Source organism: Cetorhinus maximus, chromosome 14 (assembly GCF_964194155.1).
Source record: "Cetorhinus maximus chromosome 14, sCetMax3.hap1.1, whole genome shotgun sequence".
NCBI classification, from domain to species: Eukaryota; Metazoa; Chordata; class Chondrichthyes; order Lamniformes; family Cetorhinidae; genus Cetorhinus; species Cetorhinus maximus.
In genome coordinates, this window is record NC_135892.1 from 62,714,219 (window position 1) to 62,741,103 (window position 26,885).

General features: G+C 45.1%; 1 protein-coding gene across 1 annotated transcript in view; it reads left to right on the forward strand.

Moving 5' to 3' along the window:
- nrxn1a (neurexin 1a) overlaps nucleotides 1-26,885 on the forward strand; it is a 1,849,731-nt gene that overhangs the window by 606,848 nt on the left and 1,215,998 nt on the right. The window contains exon 6 of the mRNA XM_078556994.1: nucleotides 20,538-20,839. Coding sequence (XP_078413120.1) covers nucleotides 20,538-20,839 — 302 coding nt within the window. The remainder of the gene's footprint in view (nucleotides 1-20,537; nucleotides 20,840-26,885) is intronic.

Here is a 26,885-nt window from a genome sequence, read left to right on the forward strand (position 1 = left end):
GAAGTGGGAGGAGGATCTTATCGGGTGGGTAGAGTTCAAGGTCAGCACAAGTGGCTGACTAAACCGACATCCTAATAATTATGAGGCAACTGGATGTCAACCCATGCTAGTTGTGTTCTTTCTATGGTGAAGCCCGCATTGCAGCAGGTTTGTTCCAATCTCCTGGGTCTCATAGCATTGCGATCCCAGGAAAGTGTGAAGTTGCCGTTCATTCTGTGCCATTTGCCATTGGCTGCAGTCAGGTGCAGGGATGAAAGGAGGGAGGTGGATGTCTCCAAGGGGCACAGCTCATGGATGGCAGCCAACTTGCGACTCCAAACCTCAATCCTCCCGGTTAAAAGATCATGGCTGACAAGGGCTCATGTGGTTAGTCTTTACATGCTGCCAAGGCAATGGTCTCTCTATAGAGCCTAGAGGGTAATGGAAGCAAGTGGGATAGTGTCAGATGGAGACTTCTTGAACATGGCTTGCATCACCCTGGTCAAAGAGCAAAGCCTCCATGCACAGTCATGTCTGAACAGGAGGAACACCCATCCCTGATCCTCCAGGATGTCCTTCATATGGAAAGAGTGGGGGGGTGGTTGGGGATACCATGTTTAGGCAGAGGCCAGGTGAAAGGCTTAGCACTGACCTTCTGGCTTTGAGATGGAGGGAAACCTGTAAAGGACATGCACATTAAATGTATCACTTCAATTCGTACAGACACCCACTGAGGCGTTGATAATGCATGCTGCAGGTAATCCTGCTTGGTAAAGGCTCTCACCCAGATGAGGAGAAGGAGGGCCAATCGCTGGTTGGCAAAGGGCCAGGAGGAGCAAACGCCTGAGCAGCAGGGCCTCTAGAAGGTCAAGATGCTGGTGAACATGGACCACTGCAGTGGCAAGCATTGGCCCGACCATTGGTGTATTGCTGGCGGTGCTCTTATCTAGAGATGAGCAAAAGACAAAGCCAAAGGCACCTTTGTATATCCCGGGTTGTGGTTGGTCATATCTGCAAGCTTCTCCAGTACAAGCTGCGGCTGCAAGGTCTCTGGAGGAGTAATGCAGACCTCCTGGCCTGCATTGAGTGAATGGTTGTCTGGGTGCCCTTTAAATATGGCGCCAGGAATTTGAACCCTGTGACATAATGGCGGGGCAGGCGATTTCCTATCTTCCCCGCCATGTGGTTTGCCAAGTCCTTGTGGATGTATAATTAATGAGCTGAAAAGCAGACGGTCGTGCATGTTCAGCTGTTCCGCCGCCCAGCAGGAATCAGCTGACTTTCCCGCCTGCCACCGCACTTGGCCTCCAGAATAGAAAATTCACCCAATATTGTATTTTCTTTACTTTTGCTTTTTCGCCCACCTCCTACCTCCCTCTGCTTCACCCCAACCCTACCCACCCGCTTGTCATGCAAGATGCCCAGGATTTGGTTTCGCTACCTTTCTCCTTTGTTGGAATGTACCAAGTCTGTACCTAAAATATCTCCTGAAAGATCACCATTGGGCAGAAATTATTTGAGCCTGGCGGAGCTGGTGTGATGGCTGGAGGCCCAGGAGACTCGGGCAGGAGTACCTGCATCAGATTCCCAGTAACAGGAAACTATCCCTAATTAAGTTGGTTTGGGAAGGGCCTGACACAGGAATATTGCCTACCGGCAGTGAAAATGACAATTAGGCTCATTAATGAGCCACTTGGCACTAACTATCCCTGAGCCCCCTGGAAATCAGCCAAGGCTCAGGGACTAACAGGACTCGCACAACTTTCCCAAATTTCTCGAAGGCCATCAAAAAAATCCTGTTGGGTTTGCCTGTGGCCTCGTGGGTGGAAGGGTACTTTGGTGACAGGCACTCAGTGCCCAATCAAGGGACCCAACATTGAAAGCCATTCTCCTGCGCTTGCCTCTGACTGCCCTGACCCACCGATCCCTTCCCTACTTCTCCCATCACACCCCAATCAACTGTGTCCAGAGATCCAGAGGCGATCCAACCATGTTGGTAATGTTCCGAGGTTGGACCTCGGAACATTATCAACAGCAGCCAGCGCTCCCAGTGGCACTGCCAGCAATGGGGAGCTGATGGCCTCTGATTCACTGGGTGGTTCTCAGGATGGGATTTCTGACACACTGGAGATTTGGAAGGCCCAGCCCTGGCCAGTTAAGTGCCTCCAGTCATTAAAATGAGCTTCCCCCATGGCAACTATGCGGTGCTCCCACCAGTTCTCCAACCAGTGGGATGGAGCTCATCGCTAGTCCTAAATATGGCTATTGTTCCATTTCAGTTCTTCCTGTCCATCTTTGGCTCCATTTTACCATGGCTTAATGTCCTCTCATCCCATTGAAGTTAGGCCCTTTTCAATTTAGAACATAAGAACAAAAGAAATAGGAGCAGGAGTAGGCCATTCGGCCCCTTAAGCCTGCCTTGCCATTCAATAAGATCATAGTGGATCTGCCCCAGGCCTCAACTCCTCTTTAATGCCAGCTCCTCATAGCCCTCAACTCCCTGATATTTAAAAAAATCTACCTTCTCTCCAGAAGTTCCACTACTGGTGCTATATAAATTAAAGTTGTAGTCGTTGTTAAACTTTTGCTTTTTGTGACTTTTTTTTCAAAATGCTGCCTGTTGCAAAATAAAAATTATGCCAGCGATGCAATAAATTATTCACTTTGTACTTTTGAAACAAAGGAAAACGATATAATGTAATAGCTGTTCTGCAATAAGGTAAATAGGAATAAATGGAAAGCAGATGGATTGTTAATAATTTAATAGAACATATAAACATAAACTAGGTGTACAACAGCGCACAATAGGACATTGTGGGTAATAAAATTATCCTGAGACATCCTTGGAGTTATACACATTCTTCAAAAACTATGTAAAAGAATAAAACAAACCTCTTTCTAATAGTTTTTTCTGTGGCTGGTAATATAATATGCATGATCTGATATAATATTTCTCATTGAAGTACAAAGATTTTGCTGATTGTGTTGTGCTGATTATTGTGGTATAAATTATTAATCAATGCAAGTTTTTACAAGCAAATAATTCAGTAATTGGATAATCATAAGTTACTTGCATACATTTAATGTTATTTGTTCAAATGTATTGTCGTGAAACTTATTTTCTGTACAGAATATTGAAATGTGAAATGTAGAGTCATAGAGGTCTACAGCACAGAAAAAGGCCCTTCGGCCCATCGAGTCAGTGCTGGTCAAACAAATACCTAACTATTCTAATCCCATTTTCCAGCACGAGGCTCATAACCTTGTATGCCATGACATCACAAGTGCACATCCAAATACTTCTTAAATGTTATGAGGGTTTCTGCCTCTACCACCCTTTCAGGCAGTGAGTTCCAGATTCCCACAGCCCTCTGGGCGAAAAAATTCTTCCTCACATACCCTCTAAACCTCCTGCCCCTTACCTGAAATTTATGCCCCCTGGAGCGAGGAAGTGCTGAGGTCACGGCACTGCAGGCAAATCTGAGCCCGCACGCCAGTGTGTTCCCCATGAATGCATAATTAATTAGGTGGGATGCGCGGGGAATGCGATGGCATGTTGTAAAAAGTGGCCGGTCGGTAAAATGTCCTTTTTCCCACCCGTTACTGTACTTTGTGCAAATCTGGGATGACTCCGCCCTACATCGCTGGCTGATGGGATACAGTTCACAACTGCAATTCATACTTGATGGGGTCACTGTTGATGTAATTAATGCCCCATATGCACCCAGTTTACAGACTGTAATATGGGAAATATAATTTCCAATGGGGGCTTTTCCTGGCCATTACTAGCATGGGCTTTGCCAATTGGCATGTTGTTGAAGGCGATAGTGCAGCCACTATGAGTGTGCACTGGAAGTCTGCAGAGGAGGCAGATTGTAACATTAGACAGCATTTGACACCCAACCTACGATTTTGGACCTTGCTGCTATAGTTAACATCATCTTTTAAACACAAAGAGCTGAACATGTGTTCAGTTGCAAGAGGAACTATCCCATCAGTGCTATTTAAATTCATCACAATCCAACTTGTAGGTTAGCTGCTTATTTATAGCTACTTCCTTTTTCAGAGTTTCCAGGTGCATGGTGGTGTTAGAAGACTTCAGAAAAGGTGGTAAAGTGTGCTGAATTTTGGGAAGGCATTGGTTGTCACCAGGAGGCCTCTGAACATCACTTCTTTCGAGACTTGGGGCTATATTTACCAACCCCCTTTGCCTATAACATCAAGGGGAGATAGAGCAGAAGCAGTGGACAGGCTGCTCATGGAGGCATGAGGAGAAGGTCTCTCGGTAGGATGCCTTGCCCATCTAATACCCTCAGGGAGCATTTCTGTTATCTGCATCTAAGCCAGGAGCAGTGTGTTTAGTGACTGAACTTCATCAAAAACAAACTGGTTACTGAACTGTGCCACCTCTTGGAACCAAATCTGCAGCTACAGAGTAGAGTGAGCATCAAGGTGACTGTGGCCAGCGGATCCTTCGAGGTGAGCATTGCAATCTCTCAGTTCACTATCCATTCCTGAATTCAGGAGGTCATAGAGGCTTTATATAGAAGGAGTGGTGACTTCATTGTCTTCTCCTTAAACAGAGAGAAGCAGTAGGAATGCATGGTTTAGCTAGGACAGTGGGCTTTCCCATTGTGCAGGATGCCATTGACTGCATGCATTTGGCTTTGTGGGTGCCACATCTCAAAGGTGATATGTACCATAACATTAAAAGTTATCATTTAACATGCAGTTGATGCATGACTGTGCCCAGCACATCATGCTGGTGAATTCCCTCCAGACCAGCAGGAATCATAGGTTCCCATTGCAGCCGTCCACTGTGCGAGAAATCTTCCAGCTATCAGAGCAAACCAGAAAGTGATTGCTCAGTGACAAGAGCATGTGTCCTAATTTGTGGTGGCCTGTTACATCCTGCACAACTTGGCTATCATGAGGGCTTGGTGTTTGGCAACAACCTCAAGAGGAGGAAGAGAAGCTGAGGAAGAAGAGGAGGAAAGCAGGAGACAACCATCATGGCCATATTCAAGACAGATTGTACATAAACACATCATCATACCCTGAATGAAGCACCAGATAACCATTTTTCAGGGCTTCAACTTACCCCCATTCCCCTGTTATGGACCATCACAGTGTCCTCTTGACCATAATCCTGAAGTAAAAGACACCACAAAACAACGGTTCCATACCATGGGGGATACAGATGCCATTGCAGGTATCTGACTGCGAATTAAGTGGGAGGACAAAAGAACAAACACATGCATTCTCCAGGACACAAATATGCCAAGGCCACGATAATCTCACATCAGCTGAGATAGTTGGGACATGTCGTCAGAATGTCCAACTCAAGACTGCCCAAACAGGTGCTCAACTCAGAGCTACGCCAGGGAGTCTGCTTACATGGGAACCAAAGGAAACATCTCAAAGGCAATACCTCCATGAAGCAGGTGCTCAATTGCAATCAAAATAGCAATCCATCATCAAAAATGGTCCCAAGATCTTCCAAATAATGGCCAGTAAGAGAGAACAGAGAGACTGAACAATAATCCACTACCGCCTCTACTGGCCAACAACCAATGTCCTCACCTTTGGAAAACCTGCAAGACTGGGATAGGGCTTATAAGCCATCTGCAATCCCACAGCCAATACTGACATCTCACCTCCACCCAACTACCTGCAAGGAAAAAAACAAAAAGCTAAAAGCTACTGCGGATGCTGGAAATCCAAAACAAAGACCCAAACCTCCCTGTCGCTTGCCATTTTAACACTCCACCCTGTTCTCTTGCCCACATGTCTGTCCTTGGCTTGCTGCATTGTTCCAGTGAAGCCCAACGCAAACTGGAGGAACAGCACCTCATTTTCCGACTAGGCACTTTACAGCCTTCCGGGCTGAATATTGAATTCAACAACTTTAGATCTTAAACTCCCCCTCCCCCCATCCCCACCCTGTTTCTTCCCCCCCCCCCCCCGCTTTTTTTTTTCAATAATTTATATAGATTCTTCTTTCCCCACCTATTTCCATTATTTTTAAATCTAAAACTAAAACCTTGTTAGCTTTTCCACCCCACCCCCACTAGAGCTGTACTTTGAATATCCTGTCTTCCATTCTTAATTAGCACTTTTCTCAGACAAAACACCTCTTTGACCCTTTTGTCTGTGACATCTTTTGATTAACTGCTCATCTCCACAATCACCACACCCTCAATGCCTCTCTCTCCCCCCCCCCATCCCCCCACCCACCTTAAACCAATTTATATTTCTCCCTTCTTCTAACTATGCTTCAGTTCTGCCGAAGGGCCATGAAGGCTCGAAACGTTAACTGATTTCTTCTCCGCCGATGCTGCCAGACCTGCTGAGTTTTTCCAGGTAATTCTGTTTTTGTTTTACCTGCAAGGAAGAATCATCCTTGACACACAGGATTGTCTAAGGTGATGATGACATCTTTGAGAGCAGTGAAAATCTGTTCTGGTTACACTGTTATTAGTGGAACAGGAGTAGTTTGGTGACACATTCATTTATTTTATTGCTTTATTTTAAGTGTTCTTATAGGGCACAGAGACCTTTGGCTGAACCTTAACTCCCAAAAAGAGGTGCATTGGGGCCATGTCAGACATTAAGATCTATCTTCTCCTGCAGCACCTCCTGCCAGCAATTAGGATCCATCCCCCCAAAAAAAACTATCAGCCATTAGCCATCCCTGACTGTAACCCCCTCACCTACCCTGTAATTGGAAACCCCTACAATTGGGATACTTCGCACTTGCGATCCAGACCCTCTCCCAGGATCCAGATTACTCCATAATTTAGAGACCACCCCACAATCTCTTTCACTCCCCCACTACACTTAACTGCTCTTGTAGACTTTAGCCTTGTGAAGCAGGTTTCAGGTCTGAGTGGCCTCCAGCCTGCCAACCAGGCTGCTGTGAGCAGGAACCCCAGAGAAAAAAAAATTAAAGCAGCCCTGCAGTTAAGTTCTGCAGGACATTCAGAAAACCTGTTCTACCCATTTTATTAACCTCTCAGCAGGCCCTCCCACGCATAATTCATCTTTGGGCTAAAATACAGACTTCTTTAAGTAAAACAATGTAAAAGTAGAGTATTGTTTTTATTATACTCTTTTTTTAGCATTTCCATTGTTTCCACTGTATTCTTCTCGTCCATGTTGTTTACCTCTGTGGGAGAGTGAGCTTTGCAAATGGCACACTGTATGCTCAATACTTTCCATTGCTAACACAAGTTGCATGCTGAGCTGGCAGGAAGTAAGCTTTCAGGTGTGAAGGTGAGCAGAGCTATGTTTTCCTTCCAATGATCAGTGAAATAGATCATACAAGTGAATAGGTTGGAATGTTCCCTAAACAGGATGCTTCACAGGTCATTTTGGAGAAGAGTGTAGTAACTGTGTAAGATATTCTAAGCATACATTGAAACAAATATTATAATTGAAAATTAATGTTGAACATGACCCTGATGATTACTGGAGGTAACCTATTTTACTTCAACTGTGAGTTGAAATAAAAGACAAAAATAATGTCAAGGTTCATCCATATGCCAATTTAATATTTAAATTTTAATAGCTTGAAGGCAACACAAAGAAAATATTGCAAAGACTACATGGGTATAAACTAAAATTAAAAAGCTGAGCATATTATTTTATAGCAATCAAATAGTGCTTTTACCAGAAAATCTGACCATAATTGTGTGTGGAATGGTATTGCTTTTGATTTGGCTTATATTTCGAAACTGTTGACCATCAACATAGTGAATATATCGAAGTTGTGTGTGTCGACTGTAACAGTTCATTGTTCTGTCTGGGTTGAGCTTATCACAGGCTGAGGTGAATTTTCACTTTTACTGTTGGACAGAGAAAGGGCAAGAGCTAACAACAGCTTGCTTTACACATTACCCAGTGTTTGTTTATAACTAGAAAGGTGACGGAAGAGAGGTATAAGTGGCTATCCAATCTGCTTCTGCCTGTTTTCTGCCCAATATAAAACTGAAAACTTACCCATTGTTTCCATCTGAAGCTCTTGGTCGGGAACCCAGAAGTGGTTATAGCAGGATGTCACGTGCAATCCACCTAAGGGCAACTGATTAAGAAGCTGCCTTCCGGGGCCCTGTCTAATTAAGGACTGTGGGCAGACCAGTGAAGTGGAAGGCCCAATAAGAGGGCCCACTGTGATGCCTAGCCAATAGCCTCACCGGGGTAGCTGACCATTGTTGAGGAAGGCGGGAATCCTCAAAATGGAGTTGCACACTGCAGAATTGTAAAAAGTTAAAAATACCTCATGACCAGGCCTCAGTAAAGAGGGGGAAGACCTCCACAGGATAGCCTTTGGCAGCAGCTGTAGTTATTGCACCCCTTTGGGTGCGTGCTGGGCTGAGTGAAAACAGGCACTGATTGTTCCCCGTCCTGCTGCAAGGAGGATGCCTCCAGTTCAGTGCCAGGCTCTGGCCTCACGGGGACTTGGTTGTCATTGGGAAGATCATGATGCCAGTGGCACCGCTCCAGTAATTGGCCCAATAAGCGAAAAGATCGCACAGAGGCACGAGCACTTTAGGTAGCCAACCCAACATGCTATTTCCCCGTTTTACTCGTGGTCCCAGCTCCTACCCTGTCTCTGAGGGTCTGGTAAAATTTATCCCTATGTCTCTTTGACTCCAGCCAAAGGAAACAAAGGGCAGAATTTTCCATGCCCATTGGCATCGAGTGCCATGGCGGGTGTGAGTAGACAATATGGCAGGAAGGCCAAAAATCAGTTTCACGCAAACCAGTTTGCAATCATCCACACTGTTCATTAATGGTGAGTGCCTTTCCCACTGCCAGAGGCCGGCAACTTCATTTCAATACATCTGCATATCATGATAAGCCCTGCTCACTGGAATCGTCCCCCCCATCCCCATGTCAAATTTACCGCCCACATCGGCGGGAAAGCACACCAGCCCAGAACACATCTTGACAAATGTGACTTGCAGAAGTCAGGACTTACTGTCAGGGGCTTGTTCCCATCGCGGACACCTGAGGAGCAGAAGATGCTGGAGATCTACAGCAACCGGAACCTGGAGGAACGTCCATCGCATGCTGGGTGGATTCATATAGACATGGCTCTGCCACGAAGCAGCTCATGGAAGGTGGAAGGTCATTGTTGTGGGTCTCATTCAGGACATCAGTGTCTTGGCCATGGTCTGCTATGGACAATCATTGAGGTGGAGGAGAGGAAGGTCCAGCTGTGAGTGGGAGAGGAAGGTGTACCGGCGGGAATGATGGTGTCGGGGGGGTGGTGAGATTGGGAGGGGGGGGAAACGATGGTGTCAGGGAGGATTGAGGTTGGAGGGGGGGAGGGAGTGGGGAGAGGAGGGTGTAATGGCGGAGAATACGGCAATTGGTAGGTGTAAGGGGGAAGGAGGTGGAGGGTGTAAGGGAAGGAGTTCAGAGGAGGGAAGGACTTCAGGTGGAGGAAAGAGTTCGCGAGGGGAGGAGTCCAGGGAGAGAAAGGAATTCACAGGGGGGCAGGATTTCAGGGGGAGGAAGGAGTCCGGAGGTGGGGGGTGCGGGGGGGTGACGAAGGAGTGAGGGTGGAGGAAGGAGGTAAGCAGAGGGGGATGTCCAGATGAACATGCAAGGGAGGGGTCTGTGGAGTCGATGACTGCCTCCTAGGGAGTGAAATGAGGGTGGGCATAGTAGGAGAGAATGTTGAGAACGAGAGAGGGCAGAGTGAGCTGGTAGGGTGGGAGGGTGAGGGTGCAACAGTAGCGGTAGAAAGGACAGCAAAGGCAGTTTGTTTGGCCTCAGAGACAGCCATGGACCCTAGGGGTGCAAAGGAGGAGGTTGAGGAGATGAATCTGGTTGGGCGTGGGAATTTCAGGAAGGGAGGGAATGTGCACATTCACCTGGACATCCCGGAAAGAAAAGGATTCTGGCTGGTAGGTGATGGTGGGCATGTGGAAGATGATGCCAGCGGGATCAAAGGTGATGGGGTGATGGACATAGGTGACTGGGAGAGGGGAAAGGACAGGGGAGATAAAGACATACTTCACCAGTACCATCTTGCAAAATCGAAAGAGAAAGGAGCTTCATTTTGGGTTGGAACAGGTGCTGTATGGGAGTGCGTTCAGTGGGTGGACAGAGATGCAGGTCAGCTTAGATGGAAAACTGAAAGAGAACCCCAGCAGGCAGCATTAAGAGTGCAAGGAACATGTGATTAGTCTGATGGAGGAAGGATCCACATGCGTGGGAGACTGCTTGCATGAGGCTCTGAAAGGCCCTGCCCCACACACAGTTCTCCCTCTAGAAACACTTATGAGCCAGCTGAACTGCCAGTGTGGGGCTTGCAGGGGTGGGGGGTGGGTAGGATGCAGGGGGAGGACTCGCAAAGCTGTAAATGAAGCTCAATGACACCATTACATGATATTCAGTGAAAGTGAATATATTTTCAGATTATGAAATGACAAAATGTGTTCACCCGTGCAACCACTTGTGATCAGAAATTCTTAACATTTCTCGGCCTCCAACTTCTTCTAAGTGCTGCCCTGACATCGGCAGCGGGTACGGAGACAGCCTGTGCAATAGTTCTCCCTGTTGCCTCTGATGAGACATGGCATGGGTCCTCAGGAGAGCCGAGGCCTTGAGAGCTCCAGCTTGCTTTGGCTGTCCTCCTGTGGGACTAGGATTCAGGGAGTCACAGGCAAAGGAGACTTGGAGGGAGTGGACAGCTTCTGAGATTCCTGAGTGGATGACCCAGGGTGTCCAGCTGCCGATCCTACTCCCTTCTCGTGCTCAAGAGCCCCAGCCTGATTCCTTGAGGGGAAGGAGCACCTGGAGTGATCTTGAGGTGCCTCATTTCCCCTTCACGTTGCGACTGCAGGAACACTCCCATGGCTACTGCGATAGTGTGCAGTTCTGCATGCATCTCCATTTTCTGCTGGGTCAGGGTCTCCATCGCTTCCGCCATCCTTCCCATGGAGACCTCCATACATACACACGTGGGCACCAGTTCATCAGAGAGCAAGCGACGCACTCCTCCGACTTGCTTGCCATCCTGTTGAGGGCTTCCAACAGCTCTATATGGTGTTCCCTTACTATTTGCTGATTCTCCACGATAAGTTGGAAGGCCGAATCCAGAGGCTTGTCATCTGACTTGGACTTCACAGATGTCTCTTCCACAGCAGGCTTCTGAGTGCCAGGGAGCGTGTCTGAACCTGCCTCCTCCTACATTGGACATTTGACTGTGCGGTGACCACCAGATTGTGAACCTGAGCCTGCTCTAGATCTAGGTCCCACCAAGGTGTGTGGATCTGCACTGGTGGAGGGTGTGGGTAAGCACTGTGACAGGTCTTGTAGGCTGCTTATTTCCAGCTCTTCACTGGAAGAGGTGTCTTCTTGGCTGGAGGTGAGGATGTGGATGGAGCTGAGGGACTGGCTGGCTAAGGGTGTTGGCTGCTTGGCAGAGCACCTGTGAACCAAAGTAGAGATGATGAGTGCATAGCAGCAGAGTGAAAAGCAGGAGAGAGAGCACACACAAGTCGCGTCAAGAGAGGGATGATGTGGTGCAGGATTCTCATGTGGGTGTTTGCTGTTGACCTCACCGTCATGCAGACATGATCCACATCCTCACCATTCAGCGCGATGGCATGCACCTCAAAATGAGCGAGGGGCCTAATGTGGCCCACTCCACCCCTGGCCTGGGACCTCTCCCTGCTGCTGTGAGCCAGCTTTTCCTGCATGAAAACAGATGGAGAGAGTGTAAGTAGGGCACATGGCACTGCATGGAATGTTTGTGTGGTGAGCAGAGCCATGAATGGGATGAGGACATGAACTTAAGAGGATATGAGCCTGATGGAGATGTGAGGATGTGTGCGAGAGTTATTGGTGTTGTCCCATGAGCTGTGAGATCCCTGTGGATGTGTGATGGGTTTGTAAGTGTGAGAGTTGAGAATGCTGAGAAGAGTGACTCACCCTGGTGGAACAGATGAAGCCATTCATCCTCTTTCTGCACTGGGTGGTTGTCCCTTTTGCAGGGCATTGGCGCTGACCCATGCAGGATTGGTGACCTTGCTTGCTGGCCTTCGCCCGGAGCTGGGGTAGAGGACATTGCGTCAGTCCTCCATGACATCCAAAAGGCATTCCAGGGATGCATCACTGAATCAGGGGGCTTCAGCCTCCTTGCCTTACAGGGCCGATGTCTTTTGTGCAGCAGTCCTGTACTGAGAAGTGTGCGCGCGACTGCACTTTAAATATGGCATCCGGCGTGAGGAAGTGGCGCGGAGATGCCACGGTGGGTGAGTCGGAGGCTGCCTACCAGCGAACTGGCGTGTTCCCCGGGAATGCATGATTAATGAGGCGGGTTTGGGATGATATGGAGCAAAAACCTGCCATTGTGCCCAGCAGGTAAACCATCCTTTTTCCCACCTGCTACCACACTTAGAGCAAATCTGGGATGTTTCTGCCCAAAGTTTCAGCATCTACGCTGTCAAGTTCCCTCAGAATATTAGATATTTCAATGAGATTATCGCTTATTCTTCTATACTCAAGGGAATTTAGGCTCAGCTTACTCATCCTGTCATCAGTGGAATCAATGAAGTAAACCTTTGTTGTACCACCTGCAAGTCAAGTATATCCTTCCTTAGTTAAGGAGACCAAAGCTGTGCACAGTACTTTACACTCATCTTAATGCGGGGGATCATTTCTTCCAGTCTTTGCCTGCTGTCTTCAGTGACATGACTTAAGCTGAGCAGGCATTCCCGGCGACCTCGCAATCACTTTACTCGGGACACCCGTGGCATGTTAATGAGGATTGACCATTAAAAACAATGTTGCTCCTAATTGGGGTAGACATTTGGAGGTCTGCATTCCCGCCAGGAAATTGAAATCATCTTCGCTATATGTCACAGCATGTAGAAGAACATTGACTGTAATACAAACTTGAGAGATGAGTTATTTTAGTGCATATTATAAGTTGTAGCCTTTTTTACTGAATTGCAGCAATATTTAACTCTGTGAAGTGTTGGCTTTTATTACTGGTATTGTGATAAAGAGTAGCATTTTCCCCATGGGATTCAGGACCCCAAAGTCAAAGTGAAATGGGGGTCAGAAGTCTGCACTTTGTGGGGAACAGCCACCGAGCAGGCTGACTTTTTAAGTTGAAAAGAGATGATGCCTCAAGATGTAGTCACCCTCGCTCAATGTTCAGCTGAGCCACCTTGAGGTGGGGTAACCCCCCCCCAACCCCCAACCAAGGAAAAATTAGTTGGAGCCAGTTGGGAAAATCAACCAGTCATAACTGATCTCCACCAAAATAACAGGTGACAACCAGTTTAACTAGAATAACTGGAGATTATAACTGGACACCAGTGGGAATCCCTAGTTGTCCAATTGGATTTAACAGGGACATTGGAATCTTACTGAAATAAGTTGAATTGTTTACTGATTCCACTGTATACAACTTGATCAACTGGCTCTTACAATGGCAAACCACTTGTGATTCCACTTGTCCAGTTGACTTCAACTGTAACCATTTGAATCTTACTGGGACCAGTTGACTTCTGCTGGAACAAGTTGACAGGCAAACATGAGCCAGTTGGAGTTAAGTGGAGCCAGTTGCCATGTAGCTGCTTCAGTGATTCTTTGAACTGGAAACTACCAGTTGAAGCCAACTGGGTTGACTTAAGTCAAAAGACTGCCTGAGTAAGGCAAAAAGTTTTCACATCAAGTTTGCAATATGTTACAAAGAGTACAATAATAACCTCACCAGTGTGCATGCGTTACACAGATACAAGTTTATTAATGGTGTGCATTTGACCATTTCAAGATTTTTGATTGTTTTTGAGTACAGTCAGACACAAAGGGTCACATAATGTGAAACTATTATATCAAAAACTTTTCAGGATATGAAAATAATATCAAAGATTTTTTTCTCAATGAGAAACACAAAAAATGTCCTTATAGGAGTAACCATTGCCATAAGTACTTTAGTTGGCATGATGTAGTGTCAATCATAATGCAGTAGTTAGCATTCCTTACACCCAAAATGATTAAAAATAACCTCACATTCTCTGATAGCCTCTGTCAAGAGTGGATATTGGTAAAACCTACGTGGACATCAATGAAGATCATGAGTTGAAAAAGTGGCAGATATAAATGGAACAAAGCGCAAAAAAAAATACAAATACAAGAACTGAGCATAAGAAATAAATAAATACAAGTGTTGAACATAAGAAATGATGAACACTATAAATAAACGTATGAATATGCTGGGAGAAGATAACCCCTTGATGCCCTTTCTCTCTGCATAGAGCAGGCAGGTGGGGAGGGCCTCAAAGCTAGGCCATTCCTCAATACCTCCATGGACCTAAAGGCCAAATGGCAAATTCCAGATGGTATCTGATGGTAGGTCTTAAATGGCTCTTAATTAGCTCACTTGGCTACCCATCACTTGTGGGCAGGTAGCCCTGATGCCTGCCCAACCTCCTCTGACAAAATTGCCCAGTGATGGGATGCTGCCTGTACACTGGCTGGCGGTGCAAAATTGCACAAGTGCCTATCTCCATGCTCAGTCCCTTAGTGTTCCAAAGATCCAACCCAAGGTATTCAAGTGTTCAAAGTGCTTCTACTGAAAGATCTCTCTTTTGCAATTTTATTTTCCCATAAGCCTGATTCTGCTACAAATGTAGAAAATAAGATTCCATTTCTTTCCTGTTCAGCAGTGCATCTCTGGTAATTGATCTGCAGCATGATTGCAACCATAAACCTTTAATTGCTTATTGCCTTCGATTGTTTGTAGAAATATAGGCTGCTTACATTAATATGCTGGCAGGACTTGTGTGTCTTTCATAAATGCAATATGAAGATCATTAGCCACATTCATTGTTAATGAGTATTATCTGTATTTGACTTAGAATCAGATTTTCAACAAATATAATTGACAAAAATTTCAGAGAGTTGGAGAGAATTCAAAATAGAATCATAGAGTGGTTACAGCACAGAAGGAGACCATTTGGCTCGTTAAGTCCATGCTGATACTCTGTAGAGCAATTCTATCAGTTCCAATCCCTCCCTCTACCTGTAGCCTTACACTTTATTTCCCTCAGGTGCCTTTCCAATTTCCTTCTGAAATCATTGATCACCTCCGGTTCCACCACCCCTATCAGCCACGAGTTCCAAGTTGCGATGTAAATAAATTCTTTCTCACTTCCCCACTTCCTCCTGGCTAAAACCTTAAATCTGGGTCCCCTAGCCCTTGTGTCATCAACTATTGGAACAGTATTTTTGTTTTGCCTATCTTATCCAAAGCTGTCATAATCTTGTATACCTCTATTAGCTCTCCCTTTAATCTTCTTTGCTCCAAGGAGAAAACTCCAGCCTCTTGGACTGAATCTCCCAATTAAATTTCTTCATCACTGGAACCATTCTGGTAAATCTCCTCTGCACCCACTGAAGGAGATTCATACGCTTCCTAAAGTGTGATGACCAGAACTGGACGCAATACTCTAGTTGTGGCCTAATGAAAGCTTTAGCATAACATTGCTCAATATTTCCTGACATCTTCAAAGATCAATGCACATGAACCTCCAAGATCCTCTGTTCCTGCAAACTCTTTACAACTGTGCCATTAGGATTATATTGCCTCTCTATCCCTTTTGCCAAAATGCATCACCTCACAATTCTCTGTATTAAATTCCAGCTGCCATGTCTACACATTCTGCTGGCCTATCTGTGTTTCCTTACAGTCAATTGGTATCATCTTCACTGTTTGCCACACCCCCAAGTTTGCTATCATCAGCAAATTTAGAACGTAATCCATTATCCAAGCCACTTATGCAGATATTTTCTGTCCTTATGCCATTTTTCTATTTTTGCTGGCTCTGATTCTCCTATTCCATGAGCCTCAATTTTGTTAACCAGCCTTTTATGTAGTACTTTCTCGAGCAGTTTCTTAAAATCCATGCACTATTTTGTGCATTATCCATAATGTTGCTAATTGGTGAAGAAGAAAAACAATCTATAAAGTTGTGGATATTTTATTTGACAATTCTACTGATGAAGCATCCTTTGGAATATCAGTTAAATTGCTACATACCAGTCATTGTGATATTTCATACCCGAAACTGCAGAATATTGAGGTACCTTGTTAATTTACTCCTTTAGGAAAATAGTTTAGCTTCAAAGATTTTGGAATGATTTCCTAAAAAAGGACAGATGAAAGGTATAAGGTCTCTTTAGCCATTCATAGTGTGAAATATATGTGTTGAACATGTAGTTTGGTTGCATTCACTGAGCTATTGTGAATTTGTAATTGTGTTACTGAAAAGAAGCGAGTCACATTGAGCAGCAACTCACCCTGCGTAGATGTGAGGGATTCAGGGGGTGGGAGGTGTGGATGATGATGTTAGGTCATATATTGTAGGAGTGGGCATTAGTTAACACACATCAGTGTGGATTTAAATCCAAAAGTGGTTTCATGGCACAACTCATGCATAGGCCTATTTAAAATAGGCAAGCACCTCTTAAAGGGAGATTGAATACCCTCCCAGAAGGCTGCTGCAACGTATATACTGTCAAATTAGTTGGAAGCAGATGTTCAGGTTCTCTGTGGCCTCAGTGGACATGCTACTTGAGTGGGGAAGGCAAGGAGGGAAATTCTCTTTCTTATGAATGGGAGGAAGATTCACATGTTTTGTTTTCATCGGCCCTGGAGAGAGGTGGCTGCGATCATCAGCTCTCAAATCTGAGTGTCTGCAGCTGTGTGCCTCTAAGTCATGCTTGCAGTCAACGAGTCAGTCAGTTCTTGAAGCCAATCACATGAGGTTTTACTCAGTGGGTTGGGATTAAGTATGTGTCAAGGTACTGCTATCAAAGGACCTCAGTTTACATGCATTCGTGAGGCAGCTGCATGCTTCCAGTGGATACCTTGCCACCTAAATGACATCCAGATTTAAATGGCAGCCAACATGAATGGGCTGGTCAGTCAAATTGATTGGTTTTGAAGACCCACTCATCCACTTCCTGCCAGTTGTGGTGGATCAGGGCCGACATTAGAAACATGCAACCTGTACAATTCTATAGGATACTGAGACAGTTAAGGGCCCCAAACAGACCCAGTGTCAGTGCATCACCATTCTGGAAGATATTGGGTGAATTTTGCCATGAGTCTCAGGAACCTGGTGTCAGAATAATTTTCAGGTCATGAACCTTTTTGAGGTGGCAGCGTACCTTTTACGAGCTTGTCAATTAGTAGGTTGACATTCACTGTCCAATCCAGGTTGATGAACAGGTTACGGAGCCAGGCACTGCAGACAGCATGGCCCACTTCAAGGAAGGCCAGCAGCCCATGCTTTGAGCAGAATTTAATCCAGGCAATGGGGGTCTCGCCTGCCAGCTGGAGAACTAACAAGAGCCCCATGTCACCTCCTTGAGGGAAGGCCTGCTGTAGTGAGTGCCAGTTAAGTAGCTAGCATCAGGCCTTCTCCAGGATCAAGGACCCTGGAGATGGAAATTCCACCACCGAGAGCTGCCGGTCAATCAAACGCTGTCAGCTCCTCTGCCATCAGCACCACTGGGGGAGTGGTGAGCTGCTGGCAACGCACCCACCAGAGGCCCAGGATCAGCGGACGACCCAGGCTACAGTTGAGTGAGGGCAGCATAAGCATCACGGGGAGGGAGTCGTTGGCTGGGGAGGCAGGTGGAATGGAAGAACTGGCATGTGGTGGCTCTCAGTGGGGCTCCTCTTCCCGATGGCTGGTTCCTGGATCATTGTGTGCCTGACAACAAAGGGGACCCGCTCTTTCTTCCCCCCTGTCCCCGTCCCCCCCCCACCTCCCGAAGCTCAAAATTTTGGGCTTCCTGCATGGTGAGACTCCACTTGCCATTGGGTCAATACCAGCAGCAGCAGGATGAAGCCCCTAAATTGGCATTAAGCGAAGGCCACCCACGAGTCCTCCTGCCACAGACTTAATTGGGGCAGAGGCAGAAAGGCGGTAGAGTCCCTACTCTACATCTTTCCACTCGATTAAATGCCCCCCAAGCCACCAAACCTGCCCGGGGTGGGGGGGGGATTAAATTCAGTTCACTGTTTGACAGTAATTAAGAATTGTTACACCATTAAAAATTTTACTTACAGCTTAGTGCAGCAGCCCTACTTTTTCCAACATGCTTAGTGGGTAACTAATGGATAAATACAGCCATTTCACAGCCTCACGTGGATTTCAATGCAGTCTATTTTTGAGTTATCAGTGGAGCAAAGCTTGCTGTGGAGTGTGGCAAATCGGATAGCAATTTCTGGATTTCTGCATTTAACTGTGCTTGTGTGGACTCTGGAAGTTGCTGTCTGATTTACTCCATAACGGATGCTGATAGCTTCACTGTTATTCTTAACACAAAACTGGGGCCAATATCTCTGGAAACCTCATTTGTATCATGGTGGTCTGTGAGGGAAGCAGACCAGCTAAAGTTGTTTTTTGATAAAATAGGAGAGTGGATAAAGTTACATTAGGATAGTGAAAAGCATTGAACAAATGCTTATAAAAAGACTTGTGCAGATATTTTTTACAATGCTGTTTCTGTATAAAAATTGTATATATAATAATGCAGAAAGCAAAAACGCAGCAGGATGGAATTGGTATTCAGGAAATGGATGTGAAAGTCAGGAACGCACTGATAAAAATCATGCCTGTTTGCTGATTTGCGACTTCTCATTTGGACACCATATGATAAAGGAAATGCATGGCCACCATCAACTTTTTAGTGCTAACATCACGCCACAGGGTGGTTAAACAGGGAATGAAAAAGCCACCTTCTAGTGTTCCTAGCAATATGAGATATTCCACTGTGATCAGGGATTTCTACTTGGGGTATTCAAGAAAATCAAAGACTCAGATCTTGATCTCCTCAGAAGCACATCAAAATTCCATTGGTTTACGAATAGCCAGGGTAGGCACGGGAGTGGCATTTGGACTTCTTTGTTTTGGAGTAGTTGACGTGTACATTATATGTGTTTCCCATACAGCAAGCAATGTTCCTTATGTCAGAATTCTGTGGCTCAATTGCAAAAAACCATTGGGTGAATTTCACAGCCCCCTACCTGCATATTTGAAGGTGGGGGGCACATAAAATAAAGCAGGTTCCAGCCTGCCTTCTTCCTGCCCACCCCTGATCTGTGCCCCATATTAAGGTTAAGTGTCAGCCCACACACCCACCCTTAGACCTAATGAGGCCCTTAATTGGGCAGTTAACTTAAGGGGCTCATTCCATCTCTGCCGTAATTTTGCAGCCCACATGGGAAGGTGGGGGCATGGCGAACAGAATCACAGAGTGCAGAAGAGGCCCTTCGGCCCATCGAGTCTGCACCGACATGTGAGAAACACCTGACCTACCTACTTAATCCCATTTACCAGCACTTGGCCCATAGCCTTGAATGTTATGACATGCCAAGTGCTCATCCAGGTATTTTTTAAAGAATGTGAGGCAACATGCCTCCACCACCCTCCCAGGCAGTGCATTCCAGACCGTCATCACCCTATGGGTAAATAAGTTTTTCCTCACATCCCCCCTAAACCTCCTGCCCCTCACCTTGAAGTTATGTCCCCTCGTGACTGACCCTTCAACTAAGGGGAACTGCTCCCTATCCACCCTGTCCATGCCCCTCATAATCTTGTACATCTCGATCAGGTCGCCCCTCGGTCTTCTCTGCTCCAACGAAAACAACCCAAGTCTATCCAACCTCTCTTCATAACTTAAATGTTTCATCCCAGGCAACATCCTGGTGAATCTCATCTGCACCCCCTCCAGCGCAATCACATCCTTCCTATAATGTGGCGACCAGAACTGCACACAGTACAGCCCCACAGCTTTCACTGCACAAGCTGCTGATGGGCAGGAAGAGGGGACACCTCCTTTTAAGAGGTCCACTGTGCCCATCCAGATGCTACTCCCTTTTGTCAATCCCCCCCCAGACTTCCTAACCTGACCCCCCGCCCCCCTCCCGCCCCTCGTTGGGATCTCCCAGCTGTGCCTGCCAAAGATCCCCTGACTTACCCAAGTCCTGCTTCCATCTTCATTTCTTCCTCAGGACTACTTGGAGGGCCTCTACTCTCTTCTGATGCTGCTTGGACTACAGAGACGCTGGTCAATCAAATTGACTGGCAGCTCTAGGGCAGGACTTCCTTTCCCCGAGGGGCAGAAGTCCACCCTGATCCAATTAAGGCTGCACCCAGCGTATTATCGCTGCGGGGCAGCAGGATTTCTGGTTGGATGGAATTTTCAGGTGGGTGTTGTGGGTAATCCATCGTCCCATAAAATCCACCTCTATGTGTGAACTGGAATTTTTATTAGTCTCTGTAAAAGATCTTGGCTTTGAAATTGATTTAAGCATTAGAGTTTGACTATGTTCTATTATGAGATTGCAGATAGGCATTGATTCATTTTTATAGACTGCATTGCTTTTCATCAGGGGCATTTTTGGGTAATAAGAATAATTATATTACTTTTTGCACGTATTTGCTTTTTAATATTTGTAAAAAAAAACTGCTGTATTGTTGTAACCATTTTTGATCCCTTTTTCTGTCTTTCAGGGAGAGAAGAATATGTTGCAACATTTAAAGGATCAGAATACTTCTGCTATGACTTGTCACAGAACCCAATCCAGAGTAGCAGTGATGAAATAACATTATCATTCAGAACCCTTCAAAGGAATGGTCTGATGCTTCATACAGGGAAATCTGCAGATTATGTAAATCTGGCTTTGAAAGATGGTGCTGTCTCACTGGTCATTAATTTGGGGTCAGGAGCCTTTGAAGCTTTGGTGGAACCTGTGAATGGAAAATTTAATGACAATGCCTGGCATGATGTGAAAGTAACCCGGAACCTCCGTCAGGTAACAGTACAAAGGATGATGTGGAAAATGTGGGACCTGTTCTTATCGTGTATGGAAAAAAAAAGAATTTTAATGCACACATTTACAAATGAATCGTTCTAAACTAAATATATTTAAATTATTTCCTTTTGAGTTGGAAATAAATTGGATGTGACAAATCCAAGTTAATTATATTGCTTTATAATACCTGAGCAAATGCAGATCTAGAGCAATGTTTTAGGGTTAGGACATCAGTGGGTTTTGTCAAAATAATTTGCATCATAGCTAGTGATGAGATCCATTACATTTACATATATTTGATGATTAAAGTTTTGGGTATCTATCTGTAAAACAGAAAAAAAAATGCATAAAATCACTTCCATTTAACAATAGCTGCAAATGCATGTTTTTGATCAATGATATCAGACTGATGGACCTAGGCCTTTATCATTTAGTTTATGATCATGGATAAAATTATCCTGTTAGAGGAACAGTGAACATGTTGTGAAATTTAAGCAAATTACCAGCCAGTGTACTGTAATAAATACGTGGAAGCAATTTTAACTATACCTGCCTGGTGGAAATCAGGGCAGTACAATACATAACTAACTTAACCAGCTACTGGATGTTAACCATTCCAAATGCAGATTACAAGGACACCAGCTCTAAATTGACACGGTTCTTCTTCGCGTTATGCATGCTGAGTCCCAATGACATCATTGGAACCTAACTGCAATTTTAACTGGATGGTCTAAGTGAGAAAGTGACTGAAGACAAGTAGCAGAGAAGCAGGAACCTTAAGAGACCCAAACAGGTAAGTTTGGATCTGTACTTGCTGGACCAGGAGAAGCGGCAGTGCTCTTCCAGGTCCCATAAAGAAAGTCTAGCCTTCCCTGTCCTGAAAAGGAGTCCATGCTCATGGCATTTTTGACCCCACCAACCATAATGTTGGATAAGCTTTTCTTTCAAATCTTGAGCAAAGTAATTGTCCTGCACTGATGTGTTTTACACCAATGCCCTGATGGACTAGCTGGTCTTTTCCTGCCTTTCAACTAGGTATGTAAGGCAGGCCCTAACAAATTATGCAAACATATTGGGCAGGATTTTCTGCCCTGCCATTGGCGGGCATAGTCATGGAAATTGGCATCATCAGGAAAATTCCAGCCATTGTTGACAAGGATGCTGCATATTGGATGTTGGTTCAGTCTCTCAGTCCATTGAACTTATGACCTTGGTTAGATACCTTTTTAAGAGTTGGTTGAGAGTGGTATTGGTATAAATCCTGGAAAATCTAACAGGCCCATATTGGCAGCTATAGTTTCAATGGGAAAGAAAATAGAACACTGTTAAGGAAAATAATTTGAATTGACTGTTCCTAATGTGACTAAGACAAGAGAGGTAAAATTTTGGGGAAAAACCCTTTGACATTCTATTAACTCAAATATGGCCACAAGAGCATCTGCACTTCACAATCAGAAATTAAATCACTTTCACTTAAGCAGCCTGAGACAGAGTAGATCAGATAGCAAGTCAAGATTTCTGACAGTGAAGTTCCTAAAAAACACAGAAATATCAAGCTCTTATCATAAAAGCACCTCAAGAGGGGCAAATTATGTTGTTAATGTCTGAAGAACAAGTCCTGAAGCTCTCTTAAAAAAAGAGAAAAAGAAAGAACTTGCAATAATGTCATGCCTTTCTCAACCTCAGGATATCCAAAATCACTTTATAGCCAATGAAGCACTTTGGAAGTGTTGTTACTGTTGTAGTATATTAAGTTTATGGTGGATTGACAAATGGGAACCATATTTGTGGTGGTCAGCAAGAGAGATATAAAGACAGCTTAAAAGCAACTCAGAAACAGTGGAAAATAGATGCCAGTAAGTGGGAACAACTTACCTAAGATCAGAAAGTATGGTGAGACGCCAGCCTCAAAGTTCTCATTGCGAGACATGCTACATGGCTGTTGCTGAATGTTATCGTGAGATGAGGAAGTTTCACTTGAAAAATCAAAATTCCCAATCAGGATCCACTGCTCAATCTGTGGACAATCATTCTGAACAAAGCTAGATCTCATCAATCATTAAATAACTCATTGCTAAAAATAAGGTGAAAAGCTGGCTGTCTTTTCCAATACTGAAAGATGGTCAATCAATTCTGCACAAAGACACTTGGTTAACTGCACTTAAAATACAAACTAAGGCCCAGATATTTTGCTCCCGGGTTGGGTGCGCAGAGATGGCAGAATTCCTTGCTCTGTGAACCCAACCTCTCAACTTGGCTGCCCAGATGTTGGATTTTCTGTCTGGGATGGGCGAGCTGGATTAGAAGTCGGGGTGAGTGACCTGGGAAGAACTGAGGAGGATGCCGAGCGTGGAGACTGACTGGGCGGAACGCGTGCCTGGGAGTTCCGGCCCCATTTCCAAAGTCTACAAGTAAAGATTAAAACATGAAACATTCCTCCAGCCCTCACCCCTCATCCCCCAAACACTCCAGTGCCCCATCCATACCAACACATGCCACCTCATGCTACCCATTGACCGCCCCATAACCCTTCATACCTTCAATGCCAACCTATGTCCCCCACCCATACCATCGTCTGTTATAGCCCATTTACCACGTATTTCCCTTCAATCACCCCTCTGCCAACTTGGTGCCAACATGGCAGCAGTGTGTACCATCTACAAGATGCACTGCAGAAACTCACTGAGGAATGTTTCCTCTTGGGAGCAGGTGTTCTATTATTTTAGTGGCTGTCTGGGCTTTCAGCCAAGTCTCATTATGTACACTTGGCTGGGAGCCAGAAAGCTATTAAAATAGAGAACACCTTTTCCCCCAGTGAAAACATTGTTTGATTGACAGCTCAGGCTCTCTGATCTCTGCCATCCATTTCACAATGTGTATTGACACAAATTAAGTGATTTCAAGAGTTTGTGACTTTTGAAACCACAAAGAGCCTGGGTGATTGACACTTTTATTAGCTTGGTCCAAATTTTTTTTACGTTAAGAAAAAGTTATAAACGAATTACATTTTTTCAAAGTTTTTTTATACTCTCCCTCATACACTGCGGTGTCCTTTTGTTCTAGAAAGTGGGTCAATGGGCATAGAAGTACCAGAGCTTGGCATAGGGGGCATGAGGGGCCTGTGAAGTGGGTGGAAGGGCAGAGATTGGCATAGGGGGCATGAGAGGAGCTAGGGGACATGGGGGGAATAGGAGTAGGTTGGGGGCATGATGTGGCATGAATGGGGCATGGGGAGTGTTTGAAGGGTGACGGGGGTGTGAGGGGTGAGGGCTGGAGGGCCTTTGTGTTTATTTTCACTGGGACAAAGTCACACGGCACTAAGGCGGGCCTTTTAAACAGCTTACCTCTGCACCTGGCAGCCTCTGCACTTCTTCCCAGGTTGGCTGACCCAACTCCAGATCACACCCATCCCGCCTTTATGGTCATTTTCTCCCGAGGTGAGCAGGCCGAGCATGGAGCTTTTCCGACTCCCCATACCCGCCTCAAGGATGAAAATCTGGCCTGCCAGTTTAGTTTAAATCTTCTCCAATGGCACTAGCCAAATGCTCATAAGGAACTCAGTCCTGGTTCTATTTATCCCATACATCTATCCCATCGAGCCCGTGCAGGTCCCATCATTCTAAGAGCTCACCCGATGCCCCAAAAATCAGAAGCCCTCCCTTCTGTCACACCCTTCCAGCCACACGTTCACCTGCTTTATCCTCCTATTTTTATACTCGCACGTGAAACTGGGAGTAATCCGGAGATTAATAATTTAGAGGTCCTACTTGCTAGTTCCCAACCTAGCCCCCTAAATTTTGACTGAAGGACCATATCCCTCTTTCTGCCTATGTCATTCATGCCAATGTACATTGTGACTGCTGGATGTTCAGCCTCCGCGCTCAGGGTGCTCTGCAGCCGTTCAATGACATCCTTGACCTGGCACCAAGGATGCAACACACCATCCTGGATGCACATCTGCTGCGCAGAAACACATACCTATTCACCTTACATTAGTGAGAAAGGATCGTAAATTAGAAGAACATTAGTGAGAAAGGATCTTAGGTCAAAAGATCAAGATGTAGAATTAGTTTGGGTGGAGCTAAAAAACAGCAAGGGGCAGTAAACATTGGTAGGAGTAGTTTATAGGCCACCAAACAGTAGTGGTGATGTAGGGTACGGTATGAATCAGGAAATTAGAGGTGCATGTAACAAGGGTAATACAGGAATCATGGGGGACTTCAATTTACATATAGACTGGGTAAGAAAACCTAATTACCACTAAACCTGTGGAGGACAAATTTCTGGAATGTATATGAGATGGTTTTCTAGAACAGTATGTTGAAGAACCAACTAGAGAATGGACTGTTTTAGATTTAACACTGTGTTCAATGAGAAAGGGCTAAGTAATAATCTCATTGCATATGCAAAATTTTACATTAAGTTTGAAAGTGATGTAGTTCAATCTGAAGCTGGGGTGTTAAATCTAAACAAAGGAAACTGAAGTTATGAGGGGCACATTGGCTGTGGCAGATTGGGAAACTGCATTAAAAGTTATGATGGCAGGCAATGGCTAGTGTTTAAAAGATTGATACATGGTTTACATTCCATTGGGGCACAAAAACCCAGCAGAAAAGATGACCCAATCATGGCTAACAAAGAAGAGTGAAAGATTGTATTAGATCAAGGGAAGAGGCTTATGAAGTTGCCAAAAAAAGTAGTAAGCCAGAGGATTGGGAGCATTTACGAATTCACCAAAGGAGGACCAAGAAACTGATAAAGAGAAAATAGAATGTGAAAGTAATCGAGCGAGAAACATAAAAAAGGATAGTAAAAGCTCCTACAAGTATGTAAGAGGAAAAGATTAGCAAAGACAAATGCAGGCCCAATACAGGCAGGTACAGGAGAATTTATAATGAGAATAAGGAAATGGCAGAGAAATTAAACAAATACTTTGGGCTGAATTTTACGCTCATTGGTCAGGTGCGCGTCCGACTTGATCGGGTTTGAAATTGCACAAGGTAATGTCGGGCAAGCGTCCCAGCGTCATCCCGTGCTCGCGTAATATTTCGTTCGGCGGGTGCACGCAAAAGCCAGGAGCACGCTTGCTGACAATTAAGAGGGCAATTAAGTCCATTAATGGTGCAATTATCTGTCATTTTATGTAGCCCGTCCAACCTTACGGTTGGCAGACTGGTGAATCGGCCAGGTGGCCTTACGTTATTCATCAAACCTCATCCAAGGACAGGATAAGGTTTCTGTTACTAAATAAAATAAAAATAGAAATCTGTGGAGAATATTTTTATAATCTATAGGTTCGGGTGCCTGACTGTGATGCTTGGACATTTTTTCCTGATTTTAAAAACGTCATTCCCTGGGTTTCAGGTCTGCAGTCCTCTGAGGCAGCTCTCTGCCTTCAGGGAGCTTCCTGTCAGCACTCGCCCATGCCTGTATTGGCATCATCACCTGCCCCCCTCCTACCCCCATCCCGGCAGCGTTGGGCTTTTCAGCCCGTGCTTCATGCTGGCTGGCCATTAATTGGGGACTCGCCCACTGAGCTGAAAATTCAGGCCTTTTTGTCTGTCTTCATGGAGGAAGATATAAAAAACCTCCCAGGAATACTAGAGAACCAAGGGACTAGTGAGAATGAGGTGCTAAAAGAAATTAGTATTTGTACAAAAGTAGTACTGGAGAAATTAATGGGACTGAAAGTTGATAAATCCCTTGGACATGATGATCTACAATCCCAAAGTGCTGAAAGAGGTGGCTGTAGAGATAATGGAAGCATTGGTGGTCATCTTCCAAAATTCTATAGATCCTGGAATGGCTACTGCAGATTGGAAGGCAGCAAATGTAACCCCACTATTTAAGAAAGGGGGGGTGAGAGAAAACAGGGAACTACCAGGGAACCTGTTAGCATGACATCAGTAGTAGGGAAAATGCTAGAATCTATATAAAGAATGTGATAACTGGACACTTAGAAAATAATTGGGCAGAATCGACATGGATTTATGAAAGGGAATTCATGTTTGACAAACCCTGTTCGAGTCTTTTGAGAATGTAGCTA